Here is a 27714-nt window from a genome sequence, read left to right as displayed (position 1 = left end):
GTTAAAGTCATAAATACAGTGCCTTGCGAAAGTATCCGGCCCCCTTGCGCTAATACTTTGTAGCGCCACCTTTTGCTGCAATTACAGCTGCAAGTCGCTTGGGGTATGTCTCTATCAGTTTTGCACATCGAGAGACTGGAATTCTTGCCCATTCTTCCTTGCAAAACAGCTCGAGCTCAGTGAGGTTGGATGGAGAGCGTTTGTGAACAGCAGTCTTCAGCTCTTTCCACAGATTCTCGATTGGATTCAGGTCTGGACATTGACTTGGCCATTCTAACACCTGGATACGTCTAATTGTGAACCATTCCATTGTAGATTTGGCTTTATGTTTTGGATCATTGTCCTGTTGGAAGATAAATCTCCGTCCCAGTCTCAGGTCTTTTGCAGACTCCAACAGGTTTTCTTCCAGAATGGTCCTGTATTTGGCTCCATCCATCTTCCCATCAATTTTAGCCATCTTCCCTGTCCCTGCTGAAGAAAAGCAGGCCCAAACCATGATGCTGCCACCACCATGTTTGACAGTGGGGATGGTGTGTTCAGGGTGATGAGCTGTGTTGCTTTTACGCCAAACATATCGTTTTGCATTGTGGCCAAAAAGTTCGATTTTGGTTTCATCTGACCAGAGCACCTTCTTCCACATGTTTGGTGTGTCTCCCAGGTGGCTTGTGGCAAACTTTAAACGAGACTTTTTATGGATATCTTTGAGAAATGGCTTTCTTCTTGCCACTCTTCCATAAAGGCCAGATTTGTGCAGTGCACGACTGATTGTTGTCCTATGGACAGACTCTCCCACCTCAGCTGTAGTTATCTGCAGTTCATCCAGAGTGATCATGGGCCTCTTGGCTGCATCTCTGATCAGTCTTCTCCTTGTTTGAGATGAAAGTTTGGAGGGACAGCCGGGTCTTGGTAGATTTGCAGTGGTCTGATATTCCTTCCATTTCAATATAATTGCTTGCACAGTGCTCCTTGAGATGTTTAAAGCTTGGGAAATCTTTTTGTATCCAAATCCGGCTTTAAACTTCTCCACAACAGTATCTCGGACCTGCCTGGTGTGTTCCTTTGTCTTCATGGTTCTCTCTGCGCTTTAAACAGAACCCTGAGACTATCAAAGAGCAGGTGCATTTATACGGAGATGATTACACACAGGTGCATTCTATTTATCATCATCAGTCATTTAGGACAACATTGGATCATTCAAAGATCCTCACTGAACTTCTGGAGTGAGTTTGCTGCACTGAAAGTAAAGGGGCCGAATAATATTGCACGCCCCACTTTTCAGTTTTTTATTTGTTAAAAAAGTTTAAATTATCCAATAAATTTCGTTCCACTTCACGATTGTGTCCCACTTGTTGTTGATTCATGACAAAAAATTAAAATTTTATATCTTTATGTTTGAAGCCTGAAATGTGGCGAAATGTTGAAAGGTTCAAGGGGGCTGAATACTTTCGCAAGGCCCTGTATGTGTGTCTGTTTTGGGCAGGTGTGGTGTGTGTTTTATGTGTTTAAATTGTATTTGTGTGTGTCTGCATGTGTGTGTCCGTATTGGGTTGGCTGTGTGTTTGTATTTCTATTGTTGTGTTAAGGTCATGTATGTGGATGTTTCTGTGTTGAGATGGTGTGTGTTTTTGTGTTCAGATGTTTTGTGTGGTTCTTTGTGTTTCTGGGTTGAGATGGTGTGTGTCTTTTTGTTTCTGGGTTGAGAGATGGTGTGTGTATGTCTTTGTGTTTCTGTGTTGAGATGGTATGTATGTTTTTGTGTTTCTGTGTTGAGATGGTGTGTTTTCTTTTTGTTTCTGGGTTGAGATGGTGTGTATGTCTTTGTGTTTCTGTGTTGAGATGGTATGTATGTTTTTGTGTTTCTGTGTTGAGATGGTGTGTTTCTTTTTGTTTCTGGGTTGAGATGGTGTGTGTATGTCTTTGTGTTTCTGTGTTGAGATGGTATGTGTGTTTTTGTGTTTCTGTGTTGAGATGGTGTGTGTCTTTGTGTTTCTGTGTTAAGATGGTGTGTGTATGTCTTTATGTTTCTGTGTTGAGACGGTGGGCATTTTTGTGTTTCTGTGTTGAGATGGTGGGTGTATGTCCTTGTGTTTCTGTGTTGAGATGGTGGGCGTTTTTGTGTTTCTGTGTTGAGATGGTGGGTGTATGTCCTTGTGTTTCTGTGTTGAGATGGTGGGCGTTTTTGTGTTTCTGTGTTGAGATGGTGGGCGTTTTTGTGTTTCTGTGTTGAGATGGTGGGTGTATGTCCTTGTGTTTCTGTGTTGAGATGGTGGGTGTATGTCCTTGTGTTTCTGTGTTGAGATGGTGTCTGTATGTCTTTGTGTTTCTGTGTTGAGATGGTGGGTGTATGTCCTTGTGTTTCTGTGTTGAGATGGTGTCTGTATGTCTTTTTGTTTCTGTGTTGAGATGGTATGTGTGTATGTGTTTTGATATGGTGTATGTGTGTCTTTTTGTTTCTGTGTTGAGATGGTATGTGTGTCTCTGTGTTTATGTGTTGAGATGGTGTGTGTATGTCTTTGTGTTTCTGTGTTGAGATGGTGTGTGTATGTCTTTGTGTTTCTGTGTTGAGATGGTATGTGTATGTTTTTGTGTTTCTGTGTTGAGATGGTGTGTGTCGTTTTGTTTCTGTGTTGAGATGGTGGATGTGTGTCTTTGTGTTTCTGCGTTGAGATGGTGGGTGTTTTTGTGTTTCTGTGTTGAGATTGTGTCTGTGTCTTTGTTTTTCTGTGTTGAGATGGTGTGTGTGTGTGTGTGTGTGTGTGTGTGTGTGTGTGTGTCTGTGTTGCGATGGCTCTTTCCTGCAGGGAACCATGTGGAGCAGCTTCAGTTTTTGATTTCATTGTGTGTGTTTGTGTGTGTCGCACAAAGCTTCACGTCACTGTTATGTCATCATAGCATCAGATTAATGTGAAAAAAAACAATCATATTTGTTTTGGTTTAAACCTCCATTCATATATTCGTACTGAGCACTCGTGTCAGTGAGCAACACAGTGTATCTGAACAACCTCTGACAACGCGTAATGAAAACACTTAAACAGCATCACGCTGGCATCACTGATGACGACATCTGATAAGAGATAAGAGAGTCTTCTGTCCATGATTCTAACAACCATCAGAGTTAATCGTTAACACGACAACAACATGTGCACGCTTGTAAACTGCATGTCTTACTTCTAGGAAACATTCATTGTATATTCATGTAGAACTGAGGGCATAACATAAACTTAATAACCTCTTTCATATGAACATATGAATTATTGATGAGAACATATCGCAACGCTAGTCCCGTGAGCTTGTTTGGGAATAAACACAACAAGTGAAACACAAAAGGCATCTATTACAGAATTATTAGAAGTAAACACGTGTGTCTCGACACGTCATTTCATGTGTAATACATGTGTGTTTGATGGGAGAAGAAGGGAAAACACAGAAATAATTAAGATAGATTCATACAGACTCTTTGTTATTAATGATATTTCTACCCAGAAAATGTTATGCGACCTTCACTGACCTTCAGCTCCTTGTTGTAGTCCTCCATCTGGGACAGTTTGTCGGTGGTCTCTCTCTCCAGAGTATCCAGCTGGTCTTTGAGTCTCCGACAGTTGACGCCTTTCTCCGTCACGTTCCCGTTCAGAGAGGTCAGATTCACTGAAGCGCACGAGTCAAAACAATCTCAATATGACATTTTTAATTTCACTTAAGCTTCTTGGTTACCGGAGAACTTCTTCAGGTTCAGGTCTTGAAGCTTTTCGGCGAGTCTCTGCTGTTCCGGGACCAGGAGTGAGAGCTTCTTCTGCCAGTCCTGCCAGATTAAAAACATTCGTTTATCACTGTCTTCAAATCTCAGGATGAAAACATATATTTGAGTGGTTTACATCGAACTGAAGCTGCAGGGTGTTGATCTCTATGATCCGGGCGTCTCTCTTCTGGTTGATCAGGTCCAGTTCGGACTTCTGGATCCGCTTTTTGCTTTTGGCGTCCCGCAGACGGTCTGAGATCAGCTTGTGCTTGTTTCCCTGAGAGACGTCATAAAAAAAAACGTGAACTCCAGCCTAACATCATGGAATTGATTGAGCATCTCAAGCTGTTGTTGTGGAGAAACCTTCAGATGTGGACTCACCACCGCCTCCAGCTCCAGCTCCAGGCTCCTCTTCCTGGCCCGGAGCTGTGAGATCTCCTCCTGCTCCCCGTCCCTCCCGCGGACCAGCTCCCCTCTCCTCTCGCGCTCCCACTGCTCCCTCAGCTGACGCTCCAGCTCCTGCTTCGCCGCCTACGCGGAGTCAAAAGTGAGAACCGACGCGACCTCCGCATGTCGAAGTTCAACTACCTCCTTCCTCTCCAGCTCCCTCAGCCTCTCCTCCTCCCTCTGTCTCTCCATCTCCCGCTGCCTCTCCAGGCGTCGCTCTTCCTCCAAGCGTCTCTGGTTCTCCTTCTCCCGGGCCTCCCTCTCTCGGCGCTCCTGAGCCTCCCGATCCTTCTTCTCCCTCCTCTCTCGCTCCTTCCTCTGCTCCTCCGCCAGCGCCAGCCGTCGCTTCTCCAGCTCGGCGCTGCCTTTAGCAAAGTTCTCCTTCAGCTTGTCCTCGTAGGAGACTGAGACGACGACGACATGTTACACAAAAAGGCAAGAATAAATACAAAAATGGAGAGAATTCACCTCCACTTTTATTCTTCTGCTGATGATCCATCTCCACTGCCTCGATCAAACAAGGTGAGATGTAAGGTCCGGTTCCGTTCACCATCTCTGTGGACTTGCTAGGCGGCCTTGAAGACACAAACGTAGACATCTTAAATATGTATATTTTTAATTTTAAAGACGAGTCCGGGGCTGTTTGTACCTCAGGGGAGGAGGAACCAGATCCTGTGGCAGCGTCAACGGGAGAGGACGGCCCGTCTTGGCCATGTCCACCAGGTGCATCGCTAGAATGAACTCGTCCGCCCGGAGTTGACCGTCCTTGTCCACATCGGCCAGAGTCCTGTGACACATTAGGACTTCAGCTCAAAGGTCAGATCAAATGATTCCATCTCTTTTTTTGCTTTGTAAGGAAAAAAGACAACTCAACATTCTTCAATTTACAAAATTAAGTTTAAAATAATATAAAAAATAATCTGTTTCTTCAGAAAAGTGTCATTGTTGTGTCAATTTTAAGATGCGCCATTGCCAAATACAGCATGTCCATGTATTTACAAAATAGAAAGAGGCTCCTTTTTCCCTTAAAAAAAATCCTTTTAAACTTTTGTACCTTTAATATTCCAGTATTACTGCTTAAATTTTCACTGTTTTTAATCTGTCTGTTTGGTGTCCTTGTCTGCTTTCAAAGGCACCTTATTATTAAAGTTATGTTACACAAATCATGACTGTTCGAAATTAAAGCAATCATTATAGTACTTATATAATATAGTACTAATAACACTATTGTACTTTACTCAATAGTAAAAATGTTACGTGCTTTTGCTTTACACAAGAGCTGAAAAAGCTTATCCTATCATTTTTATATACAGTTTTAAAAAAGTCTTTGATTGAGCATCTTTCATGTCTGAGTTTTATATTTTGACTCTCCGAACACACTTCACACCATTACCATTAATCTTTCACACAAAACTTAGTAAATCATGTCAAAGCTGAGGTTAGGCCTCAATACAACACTAAAGTTGCTAAATCTTTCCTTCAGCAAAGAATCATGGATCTTTAAAACGAAGGGAGAATTATGAAGTTAAATATTAAAAGTATTATTGTGCAAAATAGGAAGAGGTTTTTTCCCATTTGTTAATGTTTTTTAACACTTCCTTGAACAGGGTCATGCAAATAATGTCAAGGAGACTTAAAGTACAGGGATATATATAACTTGAGGAGGATTGATAAATGTTGAAACGACAATATACAAGTTTTAAAAATATTGTTCCTGGTGAGTCAGAGGTTAGAAATCAGTAACTGGAAAACACTTTCGTTGACCCACTGCAGTTTGGAGGTCATGTGACACTCACAGGCTTCTGGATTACGTAGTCGGAATAAAAGTGAATGTTTACTACATAAATCATGACCTTAACTAACTAAACCAGTTTTCAGAGAATATATAAAATACATATTGAGTCGAAATATTACATATTTCTGCTTTATCAAACTAGTTTTAAGCTTATTTAAAAAAAATAAAAAACTGCAGAGATTGCTTTGAATTAATACCTTAAACTGTGAATGTACAGTTTGATTGTATTTTGTATTCTATATTTACATTTAATTGTGTTAATGTACATCTATACATTTTCTAACTTATATTCAGTTTCTGATTTACAATATTGTTATCATTCCTTCTGATAATTGGTTTCTGTTTGTTTATGTTTTTCTTATTTTAGGCAAATTAAGAAGGAGAATAAATATTTTTAAAACTATATGACATAGAAGAAAATAAACACACTGTTGGTTCAGAAGCAACTCATAAAATCAATGATTTTGACAAACATTTCTTGCAGCAAACATATGTGACTAAGATTCAGACACACGTGACAGAACAACATGAAAACCTCTATCTTGTTCTCACAGTGGCTTTGATAACGTGTTCACACACTCACCAGATGGTGGCAAGTTGAGTCTGGGTCAAGTTAGAGGCGATCAGAGCGTTTCTAACTTGAGGACCTGAATGAATGAAAAAAAACACAAAATAAATATCAGGAAAAGCTTCAGACATATTTGCTGACGGTGTGTTTGGCTGAGTTCTGTCAAGAGCAGCATAAGTGTGTGTGTGAAACTCTCTCTAGTGAACAGCAGCACTCATGTGCAGCCCTGGGAAGTTTTGTGTTTATTTTAGCTGCTGTGTGTGTGTGTCTATGTGTGTGTACCTGACAAGTAGCCACTCATGAGTTTATCCAATGTGTTGAACTGCTGCCGGTACTTGAGTCGGGAGGCTTGAGGGACGGCCCAGTCGCCGGAGCCCGTCTTTGGGGAGTTGCTGGCTAACGACGTGGTGGATGAGGAGTTTGAACTGAAAGCACAGAGATAGAAAAAGTAAGATAAAAAATGACACAATCCAGTCGATTCATGACGTAGTCGTTTCCTTCCCGGTCTTGACTTCAGCTGCTAATTGGACTGTGACTCCCTGTTGTTGTTGTTGTTGCTCGTTTCTTAATGAGAAAACTGGAGCTTCTCTCACTAACACAAACTCGGGTCTTTGGAATATTAAACCCCCCAATAACATTCTTAAGAATTAATCATTATTGAGTGTCTCTTAGAGATGGGAGAGGAGAAGGGTTTCAGTTTGGATCCTTGCTTTTGCAAGTGGCTCCTTTTTTTGGGGAATTAAAGTATCATAACATGCTTTAAATATATTAGAACTAAGTATTCATCACATGTGTATTTACTATTAAGTGGCAACAGGTTTAGTTTCACCTGCAACGGAAGAAAATATGTTGCAACGTCAGAGAGCGTTTGAATCAGTTCATGAATCTTTTAACTTCAATATATTTAGCTTGAAAGATTCTTCTCCAAAACAAGGATGGTGTGTCAGATGGTCTGACAGAAAAACACTGATAGACAGACAGAAAAAGAATGATAAACTGACAGAAACAGTAAAAAATGTATATAAAGACATACAGAAAAACTCTGAAAAATCTGAAAGACAGTATCAACACACACAAATAGACACGGAAAGATAGACTGAGAGAGACACAGAGAGACAGACAGATGGGTTGACAGGCAGACATACAGACAGACAGTCATATGACAGAAAAACAGACAGTAATATTGACAGACAGACAGACAGTCATATTGACAAACAGTGATATTGACAGACAGACAGACAGTCATATTGAAAGACAGACAGACAGTCATATTGACAGACAGTCATATTGATAGACAGACAGACAGTCATATTGACAAACAGACAGACGGTCATATTGACAGATAGACAGACAGAAAGTCATATTGACAGACAGTCATATTGACAGACAGACAGACAGTCATATTGACAAACAGACAGACAGTCATATTGACAGAAAGACATATTGACAGACAGACAGACAGTCATATTGACAAACAGACAGACAGTCATATTGACAGACAGACAGACAGTCATATTGACAGACAGACAGACAGTCATATTAACAGACAGACAGGCAGTCATATTGACAGACAGTCATATTGACAGACAGACAGACAGTCATATTGACAGGCAGTCATATTGACGGACAGTCATATTAACAAACAGACAGACAGTCATATTGACAGACAGTCATATTAACAAACAGACAGACAGTCATTTTGACTGACAGACATACATACATACAGACAGACATATTGACAGACAGACAAACAGTCATATTGACAGACAGTCATTGACTGACAAACAGACAGACAGACAGACAGACAGACAGACAGACAGGTTTAGAGCAACATGTTGTGTAGAAGTTAACAAGTGCTGGTGTGATTCCACGCCTGGATGACATAACGGACACGAGTCTCTCATACCCAGAGTGAGGTCAGGTCGAGCTGCGAGAACTATTCAATACAACGACACCAGAAACTTCCCAAACCTGCTGAAAGTCGACACAAAACCCCCGAAGCAGGATCAAGGACATTAGATACTCTGCTCCTCCTGCTTCACTCTCAAATGCTGCTTTCTGCTTTGTCCTGCCACCAAACATCTAACCTCACCCCGGAGGGCTCCGGCCCACCCTGAGTTCAGCAGGTTCTTGACACCATAAACCTGTGAATTTCTCCTCTCCTTAAGTGGCTTCAAGAGAGCTTCGGCCCTCAATGTTTATGTCACAGAGTGAATCCACTTCCTATCGTTGCCCACAACACCATCTGATGTGAAAATGCTCTTCCTGCTCCCACCCTTATCTCACATTTCTATCTCTGACTACATTCTGATCCTCTTCCTGCGCACCAGTCACCCACAGTCCAATCATGTTCGCTTCAACTACTTAATAGATTAATAATACATTCATTTATTTTAATAATCCAGTGTTTGATCAAGTTGTTCAACTGTTGACGGAAGTGTAAACATTAGATTGTGTTCAGTTCTGACCTGCTGGACCCGAGGTCAAGAAGAGAGTTGGCCTTGGACACAGTGTTCGGAGGCGAGAACGTCATCGGAGAAGAGAAGCCGGACAGAGGATGACCTGGAAAACACAAGGGGTGGAGGTGAGATGATAAGATTTGAGTGAGGAAAAGTGGTCATTTAAAAGGTCTTCTCTGCTCAGGTGATCTGCTTTATCTTATCTTTCGGATTTTATTGACAAAAAAGAAAGAACATGGCAGCTCATCATCATAAAGTGTCCTGAAGAAACTAAAAAACAAAGTAAATGAGAATAAAAAAAAGAAGCTATAACATTAGAATACACACAATTTCAAAGTGAAAATGTTATTAATAATAACAACATATAGGTGGTAAAACGTTGTTGAATCTGTTTATACATCAACATTCAGACTTTAATACGAGTCAGTTATAGTCGCTTGAGGATACGAAAGGCATAAAGTATTACTCGAGTCGCTCTTCAAGTCATCAATCGTCCGACTACCTTCATGGTACCGCCTGATCCGTCTCCCTCCTAATCTTCTCTTCATTTATTCGTGTCCTCCAGGTGTTTGCTTATTGAAAGTGAAAATGGTTCCTCTGACATAAATGAATCTAAATGAGAGTTTGAAGACGCAACACAACTGCATGCGCCAGAAATCGAAAAAAACAACAAAATCAATTATTATAAAATCAATCGATTATATCGCGACAGCTGAGTCGGCGTCTTCTCCACCTAATCAATACTATAATTTACGAATGCATATTAATATGTGAGGAGGTGGTGGTTCTGCTCATTTTGATTCCTCGGCAGCGTTTGAGAGAACAGACCTGCGTTGTTGGGCACGAGAGGTGATGTCAGGAGGTTCATGTTTCCGTTCGGGAGTCCACAGTTCCCGTAAGCGGGCATGAGAGGCAGAGTCATGGGCACCAGTGGTTGCATGGGGGAGTTAGCCGTGATGGGAGTTAGGATGGGCATGGATGAGTAACCCACCGAGAGGTTAGGCATGGAACCCATTCCTACAGAGGAAGAGACACGTAACAACTTAGTTAGTCACTGATGGGTTAAGACCAGGGGTGGGAAATTAAAATTCTTCAAGGGCCACATTAAATTCTGTGAATGTTGTTAGGGGCCGTCAAGCAAAAAGAGAGATGAAAATATCCCTAAAAAAAAAAGGACATGCGTCATTAGGCCGTGACTTTTATTAAGCTAAATAAGATGCAATTTTATTCTTGTATATATGAGTTTTTTTCAAAACATTTCTTCAACTAACTTTAAAAAAAAATAAATTTGAAGGATTGATATATACTCAAAAAATTACACACAAAAGGAGGGAAAAAGTAAATAAATGTGAAAATGTAAATGAATAATACATACAAAATACATTTGTTAATGCATTAGAACCCTTTATACATGATCATACTTTGACATTATGAGGGCCGCATAAATACAGTCAAGGGGCCGCATGTGGCCCCCGGGTGATGATGAGGTTAATGATTATAAGTATAAACCTTTAAATGGAATTTTCTGTGAGGTAGATGATCAGTGAGTAGAGATGTGTATAGTAATATTTAAAGAATCCTCTCAGATTACTACATAGTGTAATGTTATTAACAAGAAAATTGCAGAACTGATACAGGGATGTAAGAAAAAATGATAAATATCCAATAAAAAAAGTGGTGGTGGCCAAAAGAAAAGGTATTATATATCTATCTATAAAATGGAGATTGAAAAAACAGCAAAAGTACACTTAAGAAAATACTTATTTAATGCCCACTGGAAAAAGAAAACACCAAATCTAACAGACATAAAATATTCTGTTGCGAATCCAAAATTTTAAAAGAAAATTTAACAATTTTATTTTCACACCAAGTCATTCATTTATTACAATTTTATAAAAGTAAACTTTTCCTTTTTTGTGTTCTTCCTTTGAAACATTAACACACTGACTGTTTTTACTCAATTTACCTAAAGACTTATTCACTGTAACCCTTGTATTTCCCTTTTAAAAAACGTTTTCAACTTTCATATTCCTCTTAAACCTTCTGTTTGACTGTTATCTTATAATCTGTCTGTATGGTGTCCTTGTGTGTTTTGAAAGGCGTCTACAAGTAAAGTCTGTTCTAATTATTCTATAAGAAAAGAATCAGACTTGTTGTTAGAGTATGTAGAAAAAATTCTGTCTGACTGCTGATGAAAAAATAATCGTGCAGAAAAGCCAGTGTGCTCTTTGAGAGGATTATTTGAGTGGCGGGTCACTGATGTGTGAAAAGCACTGCAGACCGGCCGGGCCTTCGCATGTCGTTTGATCGTGAAGAGAAGGAATCGAGAAGAAGACTAAATATGTAGCAGCAACTGCCTCAAAAGCCATTTTTGTATGAGCTTCAAATCTGGACAGTTTTCACTTCTTTTTTTTTAAAGGCATGTGTGCACTGGCATGTTTTTGCACGCTCATCATCTTTCCTCACTCCTTCAAAACTGCTGAACTGAGGCTGGTGCCGCCATAAACACTAGCAATCATCAGCTCTGCTGTAATTGACGAGGCTAGCATCGCATCACAAGTCTCCTCCTCATGAATCAATAACCGCATCACGTTTATTCAAGCATGCAAAGCGAGACCTGACCTAAGCTTCGTTTTAGAAAAGGGTTAAATAACTTGAAGAATTAATAGTCGAAGTAATGAATGGTTTCTGCAGCAGGTAAAGCTAATTGTTTTTGTTCATTTCGGGACGAAGAGAAGATTAGGTGTTACCGAAGCGTGCCGACGACGCCATGTTGGACGCAGGGTTGGACACGGGTTGCTGCTTCATCACGACGGGCAGGACGGCGGGTAAGTTCCGGCCCTGAAGCGTGAGTTTGATCAGCTTCATGGCGATGGAGAACTCCAGTCGGTCCATTTTCCCGTCGCTGTCCATGTCCGCCAGACTCCTGGTGCACAAACGGAAGTGGATAAATGTAGTTTGTTGTGTTTATTTGAACGACAGAAACACTTTCTTTCCTCGACTCAAGCAGCTCCTGGGTGGGGTTGCTTAGGGCGGAAATTGGGAGCATAACAGGAAGGTCGAACTTGGCTCGAGAGATTTAAAGATCTTGGTCAACTGCCCTTTTCTTTTCTTGGACCTCAAATATACGAGATGATAATGATACCCTGAGCGGCAGGTTAACACTCACCAGATCTCTGCCAGCACAGACGCGGGGAGGCCGGACTGGAGGAAGAATTTCCTGGCTTGTTCCCCTGCAGATTAGAATCTCTTGATACAGCTGGAGCTCTAATGACCAGATGTCAGCAGTGAAGCGCACGTTTTATTGAACACTTACCTGACACGAATCCAAGGATCGGGGAGAGGGTGTCGAACTGCTTGTCATGTTTGCCTCGCTCCTCCGTGGTGATGGACCACACACTGGCAGCACCTGAGAAGACCTTCAGGTGAACATCTTCACGCTCTCTCACAGGCAGCCGCTTTCATTTGCATAGTTCATTAGATGAAAAGAAATAACTCTTCATCAAGTCAAAACGATAATGAGTCCATAATAGAGATGCTCATTTCAGCGCTGAACCACTTAACTTGACCGCTTTCTACACACACGGCACATTTACTTCTGATCCGACTAACATCAACGTCTATTCATAAAACTCTCGGATGATTTGAAGGTACGATCAGCAAACATTTTTGTCTTTTTATTTAATGTGATTAGTACAAGATTAGGGATGTAACGATATGATAAAAATGTCACAGTTATTGAGTGTTATCACACACTGAAATGAGCGATCTTTGCATTTATTTTAACAGTTTTAATTAAGCACAACATGATGTAAAGATTTGAGGCAGATTCCAATGATGAACATAAACACTGATCCATCCTTAGGTAATATGAAGCCCTCTTAAGTAAATGACAAAAAGAATCAAACAAGGTTTGCAGGTTATTTTAAAAGGAACACCGAAATACTAACTGTCTGGAAATGTATTATCAGTTTACTATAGATCTCTATTCAAGATGAGACGGATTAGATTGAAGCAACAATATGCAATGTTGTTAAACCTCGGTTGCATTGTTGCCACATATTTGGATCATTGTTTATTTCAATCTCTTCATGTGAGTTTACATCAGTTTTCAGTATATCTGTGATTTAAATACAATCATACATAGTAAGGAGCGGTGCTACTATGAAAGTTAAAGAGATCTTTCTGCGAATCATGACTGTTCAAAATCAAACCAATCATTACAGAGAATATGAACAAACTAATAATGATCTCAAAATGTTACGAGGTGTTAATTTACCAATGTTTTATTAAAAACTATTCACTCATTCATTTTCTACAATATATTGAGGTCACAAGTCAAACGCTTTACATTTGATCCTTGTTTTATCTCTGAAAACAAATGTGTTTGTGGTATCCCTTGTGTTATCTCTGAGTCAACGTGACCCAAAGGCTCGATCTCCACGTGTATGTATTTATGGAAGCCAGGGAGGTCGTTCATTGTGACCCAGCGATAACAAAAAGGATATCACATACACATTTTTTTTTAGGCCTTCAGGTCACCTTGACCCAGATTTAAAACAAGGGATGCCACAAACACATTTGTTTTCAGAACTTCGGGTCAACCTGACCCAGATTTGACACAACAAATACCACAAACACATTTGCTTTCGTGCCTTTGGGTCACCTTGACCCACAGATAAAACAAGGGATACCAACAAACACATTTGTTTTCAGAACTTCGGGTCACCTTGACCCAGATTTGACACAAGGAATAACATAAACACATTTGTTTATGGGCCTTTGGGTCACCTTGACTCAGAGATAACACAAGGGATACCACAAACAAATTTGTTTCTGGTCCTGCGGGTCACCTTCACCCAGATTTAACACAAGGAATACCACAAACACATTTGTTTACGGGCCTTCGGGTCACTTTAAACAAGGAGATTATTGTTATGTGGACAGATTTTATTAATAACAAGAAGTACATGGTAAAGACCAGGTATGTGTTCATAGATTGGTGACCACAACAATCTGCTAACAATTTCGCTGTGTTCACTTGTTCATCGCTGGACATTCAATTATGAGTTAGTGAACTAAAGGCACTGAAGCGAAACACAAGTGAGAAATAAATGAAACATGTATCGACAGCATATATTAACAAAATAATGAAAAAGATAACACAGTTTCTGAAACTACCTCCGTGAGTGTAAAAACTATTTGTCAAAATTACCATCTTTCCAGCCCTAATGAAGTCACGCCGCAGATAAAATCTCTGCTCACCGTCTTCTAAACCGGGATTAATATATAAAAACGTGCCGTCAGCTTCTTTTCCACCCCCTGGAATCCTGCGTACTTCAAGGTAAGTTTGGGCCGGATCATGAATTAAACATGGATCAGATGTGCTGAGAGACCCGGAACTATGTTCTGACTCGATTCCACTTTCTCTTGCAGGTGATATAGAGGCTGTTATCTTTAACCTGGTGCAGAATGATAATGGACTACAGAATATTTGGACACTTCGACACTTCCACTAAATACACATTTATATAATGTTTTTGGACTTTAACCAAAATATATGTCACTTTTAAGAGGAAAAAACGAATTCCCAAATACTTTTTAATATAATTAATTGAGTCAAGTAAAGGCTGTGTAATTTTTAAAAATGTCCGAAATATTCCTCCATTATACAAGCTTTCAGATAGTAGTGGGGAAAGAACATTGATTTATGCAATAATCTCAAATCTAATAATCTACTATTCTGACAGATTAATAATCTCTAAAATATATATTTTTAATATATATTTTTTGAGTTCATGTTTTCCCTTTTTCTCCACATGCCACTCAGAGGTACAGTGGCAATATAAAATCAGGCGATATTATATGTATCACGATGCCGTAGAAACAATACACAATTTTTTGCAATATAATTCGATAATGAACGAATAAGCATACATTTGTAGTACTTGACTCTGGTTTTGTAAAATTTACAGACCACATGACTCTTGACAAAGTCGAAACTGCTTTACATTTTTTTTTATAACCAATATGTCCAATTAGCAATTTTTAACTTTGACTGCATCCTCTCGTCCTCAGTCATCCTCTAGCTCCTTTACTTTAGCTGCAGAGGATGTAATAACTGTTTAAGTTTAATTGAAAAACAAAAAAAATAAACAGCATGAATATTTTAAAATTCAAAATTTTATTTTAAACACAGTTTGTTAAACAGTTACACATAAAAGAACTGTGGTTAAAAAAAGAAAATTACTTCAAGAAAACAATTTTTGTGACCTCGAAAATCAGAATAATATCATACGACACACAAAAGGTTCATCTACTTCATTCAATCATATTTTTTTATTAAAAGGTAGAGCTCCTTCCATTCACGAGTTTGACACACTTTCTCTTTATGAAACGAACGACAATGGACCTGTGACCTGGAGCTGTTTGACTTCATCCAACCCCGTGTGAAGGAAACAGCAAACAAACACCTGAGCAGGTAGAAGCGTCACCGTGAAGCATTTGTTTGCTCATGACCTACTTCTGCCTTTTTTTCCAGCAGATCTCAGCTCCAAAAAATCGGTGACAGTAATGAATCAGTGAAGTATTCCTCACATATAGTTGACAGATTTAGGAGCTAATGTTGGGGATATTTAGCACAGCACCAGAGGGACGACCAGCCGAGCTCGGCCACATCACACTCGGGCCAGACGCTTGATGCATCGGCCCCGGAGAAGTGGGGCAGCGCTAAGCTCCTTACGCAGCTGTGGCAACAACGTGGACGGATAAAAAATCCTTATTGTCCTGCGGGATATTTGGATTCATAGCCAACGAATGGCGCTGAAACCAAACTGCTCGTCCTCCCCGTGTGTTCATGAACATGTTTAAGACACGGACAGATCAGCGTGTTGTTCTGATGCCAGGACAGAAGGGAGAGGATTCTGTCAGATCTTCTGCACTTGGTAAGAGACGCAAAGGAAAGACTGTTTTTTCTGAGGTTTTTATATTCCTCTATATCAATATACTTTTCTTCATCTCCATCTGGAAGGTGTAGCATGCTAGCATCTATGAACACTGTGCTTCACATGTGACAACAACGAAGAGGAAACGGAGAGAATAAACAGAAGAAAACAGTCCCCTGACTCACAAACAAGGTCAGAGAACTTTCTCCATTCAGTGCAAAGGTCAATACCCAAACGTATAAAACACTACATTAGCATTATGGTCATATTTTGAACTAAACAAGCGCTGTGACTCTGAGCTAAACAGCTCTTGGCAAATGTTGTCTTTGGAAGGTGTCTCGCTAAATGAACCTTCTTGAATCACTTAATGAGGATTTTATAACCCTCAGACCACAGTTACAGTTGCCAAGAGGGTTGTTTGCTGTCTACTTAAATTAGAAGAGTAGTCGTGTTACCATGATATTCACATATGAAGGATCCTTGTAAATACCATACAAGTTTCATCTTTCAAACATCAAGGAGCGATTAAAAATAATCTACTATGATGATAAGTTATTTGGATTTTGATATTTCTTCTCCTGAAGATTGAGCACAGGCTTTAAACGTGAGCGAGTTTTTAAAGTAAATTGTAAAAGGTATGGAAATAAAGTCCGAGTGAAGAATGATTTAGTTCATCAGATTAATTATACGTTATATTTGCGTGCAAAAATATGTTATTAAACCAGACTCTATTACAGCACAACATTTACCACCGAGTCACTGAGAAGCCGACACATCTACACAACCTGACAATTTCACCAAAATGACACTGTGACTACGAGTGACATCACACTACGAGATGTTATTTAAAAAATAATCTCTTAACTCACGGGTTCTCAAATGGAGGTACACAACTTCAAAATGATGAGTCAATATTAATCTGGTAAACAATTCTGAAGAAACAAGTTTAATACAAATAAAATGAATGTTTATACACTGACTATTATATTCAGTAATACATTTTAAACCGACCCGCCCTACACCAAGTTTGATTGACCCATTGATCCAGGTGTTATGTCAGGGTCAAGGTGACCCGAAGGCCCATAACCAAATGTGTTTTTGGTATTCCTTGTGTTATCTCAGGGTTAAAGGTGACCCGAAGGCACGAAAACTAAATGTTTATGTGGTATTTCTTGTGTTGCGTCAGGGTCAAGGTGACCCGAAGGCCCGTAAACAAATGTGTTTGTGGTATTCCTTGTGTTATGTCAGGGTCAAGGTGACCCGAAGGCGCTTAAACAAGTGATTCTCAACATTAGTTAGTCATTGATGAGATTGTTTAACTATAATAAATCAGACGTTGATGGAACTGTACTATATAACTTTTTTTCTGTGTGAAATTATAGTAACTCGGTCTTTGTAAACTGTCGCAATACTAGTTCTGTAGAGTCATTTTTTTCAGCCACGTTCTGCATGCAGTAGATGTTTTCTTCCACTAGTAAGCGACGTCACTGACTATCATAGTATGCTTTTACGAACGACTGTATCAAGCTAAAGCGGTAATTACAGCGTCGCAAATTCAATTCCGAGGCAACATATGGCCGTAATGACACCGGCCTACCGCCCACCTATGACTCTTTTAACTCGGCTTCTTGTGTGTGTCAGAGCTGAGGTCTTTAAACAACACAACAGATCTGTCCAGCAGCTTCTACTGTCATAGATCACACCTGACAGTCTGTTCCACCTTTTCTCCTTCAGCGTGAGCCCTCCTACTTCCACTGCTCTAGTTCCACAACCTCTATTGTTGCCTTAAAAGAAAAATAATCCCACCAAAAAAAATGCACACTTAAGACACAATGTCATCTTCGCTCCAATTAAATGCAGAAGATATATATCTTCACAGCAACGCGGCAAACAAACCACTCAGGTCCTTCAGCCAATATTGAAAAAACCAAAACACACAGAGAAAAACAAACTCCAGTGTGCGCTCAAGGAAAATCTTCCCCAGCAGTGTCTGCTGTAAAGAAGACAAAGCAACAGTGGCACAGATCACGTCCCTCAGCAACACCATCACTTGACCTCATTTATCAGGACATTGTTTAGGAGACTCTGGAGTCGAACCTCCAGACAACGCCTCTCAGTCCACCGGGACGACAACATCGCTGCTTCCAAAAGGAGTTCGCATATCACACAGAAAATGCTGACTTTTAAAGAGACACAATAAATGTATATTTTCAAAATTAAGGGCTTTATCGAGGATATGGAAGGTCTTTTCTAGCTGGTGATTTGTCAAACAAATGGATGAAATCTATCCACTACCACAAACAAACAGGTATTTCCCAAAGGAAGAAGACAACTACACAACAAACACGAGCACGTGCACACAATAAACAGGTGAGTCATGTTGCCGTGGTGATGCAAAACAAACAGAGAGTAATTGACTTTTCTCAGTTTACTTAATTAGATGGAAGATATTAGGATATTCATTTGACTCATCATGTTAAGAGAAGCCAGAATTTTTTTTCATTATAATACTGATCAATGCTCCTGGTATTCAAACATCCAGATCATTATTTAAGGATAAATAAATATAGTTAGATTTGTAAATACCTGTTATACAAACAAATGTATATAATAGTTAGAACAAAAAATGTATCGGTTTCCTGGACAGTTATGATAACAAATTCCATAAATTCAATGCACATATTGATACATGAATTAAACTGTGTTATATTTCTAAACATGTTTGATAAAAAACTGCCTTGTAACCTGTTTAGTGTTGAAGTTCTATTTTAAAAAGTGACAAATATTGCTGTGTTTTGAAATAAAACAATGATTATTTTTTAATGCATTTCTCTACTACTGTTAAATTGACATTCACATTATTATAAGTTATTATTAGTTATCATTTATTTTTGAGTAATATCTTGCCTTCATTATTTAAATCTCATTGCCAATTATCTTTTTGTACAGTTATCATCCATTACTTTGACAGACATGTTTGAAAGTAACCAAACAAATTAACATATTAAAAGTAAAGCTATTGTCTCTTACAACACAACTGTCCTGTTGCAAGACTTTAAGAGAACTCTAGGCCGATAATTGTCTGCAACCGTTCCACCCTGTCTGCACTCTTCCTCTTCACCATACTACATAAGAAGAAACAATCTATTAATATTGTCTGTTTTGACATCGACAAGAGGATCATAGACGTGTCAACATTCGTTAAATTAAACAAAAAAAGGATCAAACATCAGCTCAGATGTAATGAAGGACAACTTTGGAGACTTTCTCTAATAAATGTTCACAAGTATTTTCTCAAAAGCATCCAACACACACGCCTCCATACGCACGACTTCTTCTTACCGTTCATGGCTGCAGGTGGAAAAGCACTGGCTCAGAGGGAATTCCTCCACGGAGCTGGTTAGCTCTCAGACATCTGCAGGGACAGAGTGGTAAGCGTGAGCCACACAAGAGCAACGTGGCGGCGTCTCTACAGCTGAAGTAGAGCAGAAGGACGGAGATGATGTCAATAAATTGTCTCGGCTTGACAATGGCAGTGACGGAAAGAGGGAGGAGAGAGAAGAAGAAGGGAGACACATTGACGGAGAGTAGGAGGGATGTCGAGGAGAGAGGGGGAGCAGAGGCAGGGACAATACCAGCCGACAACACTGGAGGAGACGGAATGATGGTGGCTGGAGAGGAGGATGATTTCCTCTCTCTCTCTCTCTTACAGCCACTGAGGTGCATCGTTCGCTCCGTGTTACTCTTCTTTCTGCACCATAAAGTAGGATAAAGGTGAAGCGCTTTCAACATAATGACTGCGTTTTGTTAACTCAACTTGTACTCGTGAAGCTGACTTTACAAATGTGTAGAAACAATATTTCTGTAAGTTACAATTGTTACTTGTGTTGAATGAGTTAACTTTCATAAGAAGCTCAACTTGATTTAAAGAGTACTTATAAATGTACGTATTTCAATAAAATACCACTTTTAGGTTGTGCTTAGTCATCGGTAAGGCCGGGTTCTACAGAAGGGCATGAGTTAGCGTGAAGCACCTGCTTCCACTGAGACAGGCTATTTTTGTTTGTAAACAAATGCGCATGTACCGAAGCACATTTGGATGAATCACTTATTTATGACGGGGATGAAAGAATATGACTCGACTTTGAAGGTTTCTCTGAAGCGTGGGGAAAAAAAACACCCCGAGCAGTTAAAAAACATTCTGATGTGCCACCATCTTCTTTTAATATGCATGATTCAACTAAATTTAATAAAATTCATTAAAATATGATCCAGAAATAGATTCACAGAACAGTCACGAACAACCTGGAGCAACATGCAATATCCAGTATCTGACAGTGTTCACATTTTTTTTACTTTAAAATTTGTTTTGAGTCCAAACATCAGCTTTAAAAGCTGTGGGTTTATCCTTTTATTTTTTCAGTCATAGATGCCATTTACTCTAGTTTTGTGGTTACATGGGCACGGATTCAACAACAAATGTTGCCAACTAGTGGCCGATAGGTTTAATTGCAGCACACAAATGAATAAACGCCGTGAATATTTAAGTGTTAATTTTAAAATAAAAATATTGAATTATTGCCTTTAATACAAACAGTATTGAAATATATATATATATATATATGTCACAGTAGAGACTGGAATCCAGTATAGTCCGGAATCGGGATCTGAATATTGGGATTCCGATATCTACTAGGAGAAATTGGAATTCTACAATTCATAAAATATAATAAATAGAAGTAAAGTAGGAGGGATTGGAATACTACAATTCCAATTTTGATAGTAGAAATCCGGAATGCATCAAAATGTTTAGGAAAATAGACTGAATCATTTCATACCTAAAATTTCAGCGTAGGTAAAGCCTACATTCACCATTGCTAGTTTAGGTGAATTACTTCATGTTATAGATATCTTTAACCCTTCTGTCAATACACATTGTAACCATGGGGACAGCCATCTGGTCCAGGTTGACCTTATTCATTTTGACCATTGCGGATTGTCCCATGACTCAAATTTATTTTAATGATACGGTGTTAAAGCAATATTTTTACAAACTATGATTTTATTCAGAATCTACACATACAGGCTTGGAATTTAGCTTCTAAAGGTTAGCTTCAAAATCTCCAAAAATACAATTAATAATTATCGTTTGTTGCATACTACTTGTTAGTATCCTCAGTCTATAGCTAACGTCAAACTTTTAAACAAGTAATACAAGAGACAATACAGAGGTTTTTCGTTCTTGCACTTAGATGTCAAACATATGCTATATACTACTGACTATTTTTCTACTACAATTATAGCCCTAGTTACCCTACACAAACATCTACACCTGCATAAATAACCCTACACAAATAAGAACCCTACTGTGAGTTCACAAATTCAACAGAAGTTAAAGAAGAGATATTTTTCTGTAGTGTCATATACTGCGAATACCTATAGTAAGCATGCCAAGTTTTAAAGACCACAGCTTTTAAACAGCTTGACCAGACGGCTGTCCCCATGGTTACAATGTGTATTGACAGAAGGTTTTTCAGATACATAAAGTAATTCATCTAAAATAGTAATGATGAATGTAGGCTTACCTATGCTGAAATTAAGGTGTGAAATCTATTTTCCAAAACATTTTAATTTAATCTGAATTTCTCCTATAAGAATTGGAGATTGTCCTGCTAGAATTACAATCTCTACTAGTAGAATCTGGAATTCTACTAGTAGAGATTGGAATCCCAATATTCAGATCCCGATTCCAATCTCTACTAGTAGAGTTCCAGACTCTACTGTGACATATAAACATACATTCTTCTTCTTTTAATATCGATACAGTGCTATTGAATATCGATACAGTATCAGTAGTAAAAACATTGGGATATATCGTTATATTGATATTTTCTTACACCCCTAGTTATTAACAAGTTAAAATTCAACTAGATTTGGTCAGAAGCTCATTTTAAGTAACATTTAACATGAGTAAATGTTCTCATTCTCCTTCAAACTTGGTCCATTAAAGCCATTTCAATTGAAATATGATTTTTTATCAACTTTATACCATCTCCTTCTTTCTACAGACAAATGATTATTCTTGACAATATAAAAATGTTATTTGATCACAACATTGCTGCAAATTTAAAATCTCTTGACAATATATACCAGGAGAAATTTGACAATAGGTGTGACTTTCATGAACCAACAACAGCCTTTCTTTGATCCATACGTGTGTTCTTAATGAATTAACAATTGAGTTTGCACTCTGCCTCATACATCTCGAGTCCAGTCAGCAGCATCTGCAGCCGATAGTGATCGATCAGAGCTCACCTGTTGAGACGACTCTCTAGACTCTCCAGAGAGAGTCCTGGGAGAAATCAAAAAGAGGACGCAATGGAAAACCTGATTTGCCAGAGAAGATTGAACTGCTAACTGCTGAAGTTTGGTGCCACAAATAAAATGCCTCATGTTATAGGTAAGTAAGTAAGTCATTTTTATTTGTATAGCGCTCTTCCAGACCAGGGTCACAAAGCGCTTAAACAATCAAAACAATACTCAATAAACTATATATTTTAAAGGTCAAGATAAAACTGATAACACAACAGGAGTTCCAGAAAATGAAGGAAAAGCCTGAACAAATAAAAACGTCTTAAGATGTTTCTTAAAGGAGTCAGTTTATAAATCTTTATAATATACAAAGAATATTTTATTTTTATTTATTTTTTATGAAAAATTGCTGTATTTTCTGTGGCTATTGGAAAAAAACAATTTGCCGAAGAAGACCTCCTGAGGGATCAATAAAGTTTTACCTTACCTTACCTTACCTTAGAATAAAATGAAATACATTTTTATCAAGTACACTATCTTCGATGACATATATATTTTGTATTTTCTAACAGTTAAAAACACACCTTCCCTTGTAAATCCTCCTCCTGCGGTTTCTCAGTTATTCACTATTCCAGCAGCGTTTCCACTTTTCTATTTTAAACGCGGACACGGATTTCCGCTCCCGCCATCAATCTCCAGGAGTCTGATGGCTAACAAGCAATGTTTCCCCTCAGCTGTAATTCTTGTCAGGTCTGGCCGCCTCTCCACACATCAACCCTTAACACTTTACTCTCCCGGTCACTCCCCGCCCCGATTCACTCCTGTCTCCATTTTAACCAGCCGCCTCCTTTTGACTCCATCCTCTCACCTCCCTCGCCTCCCGACTCCACCTCCCCGGTCATTTGGTTTTCCAGCGTCGGGTGTGCTCTCCTGCCGCTACAGCGTCCGGGAGTTGTAGCATAAATCACTCCCCGCTCACACCGACACAATTACTTAAGAGCAATGAAGCGCTCACAGAAGCACTTTGCCCGGCGACGCTCTCTAGAATATGATCAGCTGGGTGTGTAAACGCATGTGAAGTGAACGCTGCACGTACAAGCAAACATTAATTACATCCGGGAAGTAACCCGCGAATGTCGAGGCGAATACGGAAATACTAATTAAGATGTGAGATAAATCCCCGGGGTTTGTCCACGTCTGATATACGCTGATAAGACTGTGACGAGGATGGTGAGTATAGAAGTCAAGAGGAAGGAAATTGGATTATTTAAAGGTTGAAATGATCAGTGAAGGTAAGTAAAATGTAAATTAAATTCAAAATATGAAGACATTTTCATAATAACTTGGTGCTGTCAAACCACTTTTTAGTCAGATTAATCAAAGTATTTATTTATATTCATAAGGTGGTGCGCTTCTGGTCTGGAAGCGTGTTCAGGAACCATCAGTAGATTCTGATCCACAGACCTAAGAGCCCGAGCTGGGGTGTAAGGCTGGATCAGATCCCTGATGTAAGGAGGAGTCTGACCATGAATAGATCTGAAAGTATCTGAAAGTAAGAGACAGAATTTAAAAAATGATCCTGAAAGAAACTGGCAGCCAGTGAAGAGTTTTAAAGATCGGGGTAATGTGAGTTCTTCTACTAGAGCAGCTAAGAATTCTCACGGCAGTTTGTATTAACTGCATTGAGACAGCTCCTATACAGTTAAATATATACACTTATATGTTATATTTGTGACAGTTTTCTCGAATGATTGTTAAGGACAAAATGTTTTACAGCTGTGGACAGATTAGATTTTACTAGGGAGATAAAACCGCAAACTGCCATAAAAAGAACCTTTAACTTGCGATATGTGACAACAGTGCAACAGAGGTTCCATGACAATTACAGTCTTCTCACACTGAAGGAAGCCAGAAATAATCTGTACAATCTTTCGTTGTTAACTTATCCACCAAAAAATAATTTTAGTGGTGAATATATTCTGTGAACTAGAGCAACATTAAAACATGACATTGGGATTTGATTAAACAAAAACCACAAGATAACTAACATATAGATATTTAATTATGTTAGTGGAAAGAGGCACAGCTCTACAGGTGGTCTGTGCTCTACTTCCTCGCCGGCTTGTGCACCAGCCGAGGCAAAAATAGAAGCCTTAACCAAATTAATTATGGAGATAGACTAATCCACATTGTTAATTTTGACAGACCTACTAAAAAGAATGAATTACATATTTATATTAATTATTTTTAATTTGTAGTAAGAAAGTGGGTCAGTTTTACAAAACATGACGATCATACAAGCTTGTGAATAGTTTAACGGATCTTTGCAAAGCAAGTTCAAGACATAAAGAACCAAAAATGTACCATTCTAACCCCAAACCACGCTTCCTGACTGAGGCAGTGTAACGTAAACCCCTGAGAGGAAACACATAAACACTATCCTCCCGCCCTCAAGTGTGTGTGATTTCAAATATTCTCAATTATCTTTTCAAAGCCGCCTCTGTTCAAACAAAACATATCCGGGATTAAAATAAGCCAAAATAAACAGCACAGCCTCTGAATTAACCTTCAGCGGCTCAAAGGTGGCTCGGCTTGCAAAACGATCCGACGAGACTGAAGAAACGTTCCCTGATGACCAACGAATGAAGCTAATGGGGCTCAGTCTCACCACAACACACCCCTGGTTGGAAACACACACCGACACATCGGACGCTGCAACAGATAAAAATCCCTCCTTGTTGCTTTTAGCTCTACTTTAAATAAACTTTTTTTATCATTCAAATCTTGGCGAATGAGAGGTTACCAGAGCGGAGTACATTATGATGTAACAATGCGTTCAGACCTCCTCCAGCCAGCTGTAATCACGCCCTGCTTTGTTTATACAACGAGTCGCTTAGAGGTAGAGACTTCCAGAATAAATGAAGTGCAGTGTCAAACTCTGATGCTTGACCAATCACAGCAGAGTGGGCGTGGTTATGATAAACACGATTTCATCTTCAGAAAATAAGTTTTTTCAGTGGGCGAGGCTTAGATAATTTTCTAATGTAAATATTTAAGTTAAAAGAGAGTTTTGTACAAACAAACACATACTGATGATACAATAGAGTCCAACATCTATTTAAGACACACTTAAATCTACATATTATATCATACAAACTTGAAAAAAAAGAGGAAATATATATATAGTTAAGAAAAAAAAATCACCCTTATATTCACGTAAAAGTTAAGCGTATATGCAGGAGCTGCTTTGTCTGCTCATAAAGTTATTGATTTAATCGTTCATGTAAATTATTTGCAAAATGGTTCCATTTCCTTCTATTTTCTTAGCGTCTCAACTTCTCAGCTGAAAGACTTTGTCATCCGTCCCGCTCGCAGATAGTCTCAAAAACCTTCTATTTATTCTATTTTGAGCTGTGCAATAATGGTATTGCAGCTGCGTTGACCTTTAATTTGAAAGAGAAGGATGTTTTTTGCGCACGCTATATTTTGTATTTTACTAATAAATTGGAGTTTCGTTGAAGTTTAGAGTGCTTTGGAAGCAGCTTTTATTGACGTACTTGAACATTTCTTTGGAATTGATTTCTAGATTGTTGGTAAGTAAGTAAGTTATTTTTTATTTGTAAATTGCCTTTCGTAGTTCACTGACTGCCCCGAACAAATGCTATTTGACAACCGTTTTTATGCTTCTCTAAACTTAGGAAAATGATGTCAAAACACGATCTGAGTTTATAATCCATGCGTTTGTGTCTTCTGGTTTAGACTATTGTAACAGTTTGTTTTCGTGTCTAAGCAAGAAGGATCTGTCTCGCCTGCAGTTAATACAAAACTCTGCAGCGAGAATTCTGACCCGCTCTAGTAGAAGAACTCACATTTCCCTGATCCTTAAAACTCTGTATTGGCTGCCAGTTTCTTTCAGGATCAACTTTAAAATTCTGGTTCTTACTTTCAGATCTATTCATGGTCAGACCTTACATCAGTGATCTGATCCAGCCTTACACCCCTCTGAGGTCTGTGGATCAGAATCTACTGATGGTTCCTGAACACACTTCTGGACCAGAGGAGAGAAATCCTTCCAGACTGTTGCTCCTAAGCTTTGGAACGATCTTCTTCTCCCTCTGTGTTTGATGATCTACTGACTCCTTCAAGAAACATCTTAAGACATTCTTATTTGTGCAGGTTTTTACCTGATTTTCTGGGACTCCTGTGTTTGTCTTATATGTCTCAGGCATTTTAAAGTATATATTTTAACTGTGTATTGTTTTTGATTGTTAAAGCGCTTTGTGACCCTGGGCTAGAAAGGTGCTTTACAAATAACTATTACTTACTTACTTACTTGTGTCAAACAATTAATCCTTAATAATGACTGACTGATACATTTTGGATTCAGTTGACCAAATCCAGAGTCAAGTTTGTTGTTTTTAAGTGACAAAAACTACAATAAGACGAAGAGTTGAAACAGAATTCCTGTCAGAATTAACACCAAACTACAGAAGCAGCTGAAAAAGCTGAGGAGCAAGCACACATCCTTGCAGCCCTCCAGAAATATAAAATATAATATCACAGGTTTTCCCTCAGGAGATCATCTCAAGTCATTAAATGACACTGAAAACTCTCTGACATGGATGAACACTAAAAACGGTTGTAAAACGTTAACACTCGACTTTAGTCTCAACTCAATCGTCTCTCAAATGATTCGTATCATTTCATTGAAGTCGATCCATTAGTTCGCTTCATGCTTCTTGAACCCTAACATCTGCCTCACCCTCAAGAAGTGATACGTCGATGTCACGAAGACCATCGTTCCGCGGGTAATTTATGGGGAAGCGTTTTTTTCACCGGAGAAGAAAAGCGAATCAAAGAAGCTTTGACTCTCTGCCTTTGCATGCTGATTGACACCTGTGTGCGACACACCGGGCCCGGTCGGATGTGCGTATCAATGCATCAACTTGTGTGCAGGAGTGTGTCCACACACACTCCGTAAACAGAGGGGCGCCCTGTTCTAGACTGGACGCTCTACAGAGGCCGCCGGGAGAAAAGAAGCCTCTGTGTGTGTGTTTGTTGTGAGTCACAAGAAGCGGTAAAAGAAACAGATACAAAAATGTGAAGTTAGAGACACTAGTGTTTGTTTTTAGAAACCATCTTGAAGAAATGTTGTATTAACAAATAAAACACTAGTTTTAGCGTGAACTAGAAAACAAGTTTTGGCACTTTTCTGTTCCTGTGTCATCACACTGAGGTTGTGGTGTGTGTGTGTGTGTGTGTGTGTGTGTGTGTGTGTTTGTTGCGAGTCACAAGAAGCGGTAAAAGAAACAGATACAAAAATGTGAAGTAAGAGACACTAATGTTTGTTTTTAGAAACCATCTTGAATAAACTTTTTATTAAGAAATAAAACACTAGTTTTAGCGTGAACTAAAAAACAAGTTTTGACACTTTTCTGTTCCTGTGTCATCAC

General features: G+C 39.0%; 1 protein-coding gene across 4 annotated transcripts in view; it reads right to left on the bottom strand.

Moving 5' to 3' along the window:
- The window catches only part of itsn2a (intersectin 2a), a 45770-nt gene that overhangs the window by 15260 nt on the left and 2796 nt on the right, over positions 1–27714 (bottom strand). For all 4 annotated transcript variants that reach the window (XM_087779142.1, XM_087779144.1, XM_087779145.1 and 1 more), the window contains exons 2-16: positions 19292–19364; positions 12322–12414; positions 12175–12238; positions 11756–11931; positions 9834–10022; positions 9015–9108; positions 6829–6971; positions 6562–6625; positions 4833–4970; positions 4652–4758; positions 4325–4587; positions 4118–4267; positions 3873–4013; positions 3712–3799; positions 3509–3645 (exon numbers count right to left, since the gene is read on the bottom strand). In XM_087779142.1, the coding sequence (XP_087635268.1) occupies positions 3509–3645; positions 3712–3799; positions 3873–4013; positions 4118–4267; positions 4325–4587; positions 4652–4758; positions 4833–4970; positions 6562–6625; positions 6829–6971; positions 9015–9108; positions 9834–10022; positions 11756–11931; positions 12175–12238; positions 12322–12414; positions 19292–19298 (1854 nt within the window). In that variant the 5' untranslated portion in view covers positions 19299–19364. The remainder of the gene's footprint in view (positions 1–3508; positions 3646–3711; positions 3800–3872; positions 4014–4117; positions 4268–4324; positions 4588–4651; positions 4759–4832; positions 4971–6561; positions 6626–6828; positions 6972–9014; positions 9109–9833; positions 10023–11755; positions 11932–12174; positions 12239–12321; positions 12415–19291; positions 19365–27714) is intronic.

The sequence above is a fragment of the Callionymus lyra genome, chromosome 17 (genome assembly GCF_982586985.1).
Source record: "Callionymus lyra chromosome 17, fCalLyr1.hap1.1, whole genome shotgun sequence".
NCBI lineage: Eukaryota > Metazoa > Chordata > Actinopteri > Syngnathiformes > Callionymidae > Callionymus > Callionymus lyra.
This window is presented reverse-complemented; position numbering and strand designations above follow the sequence as displayed.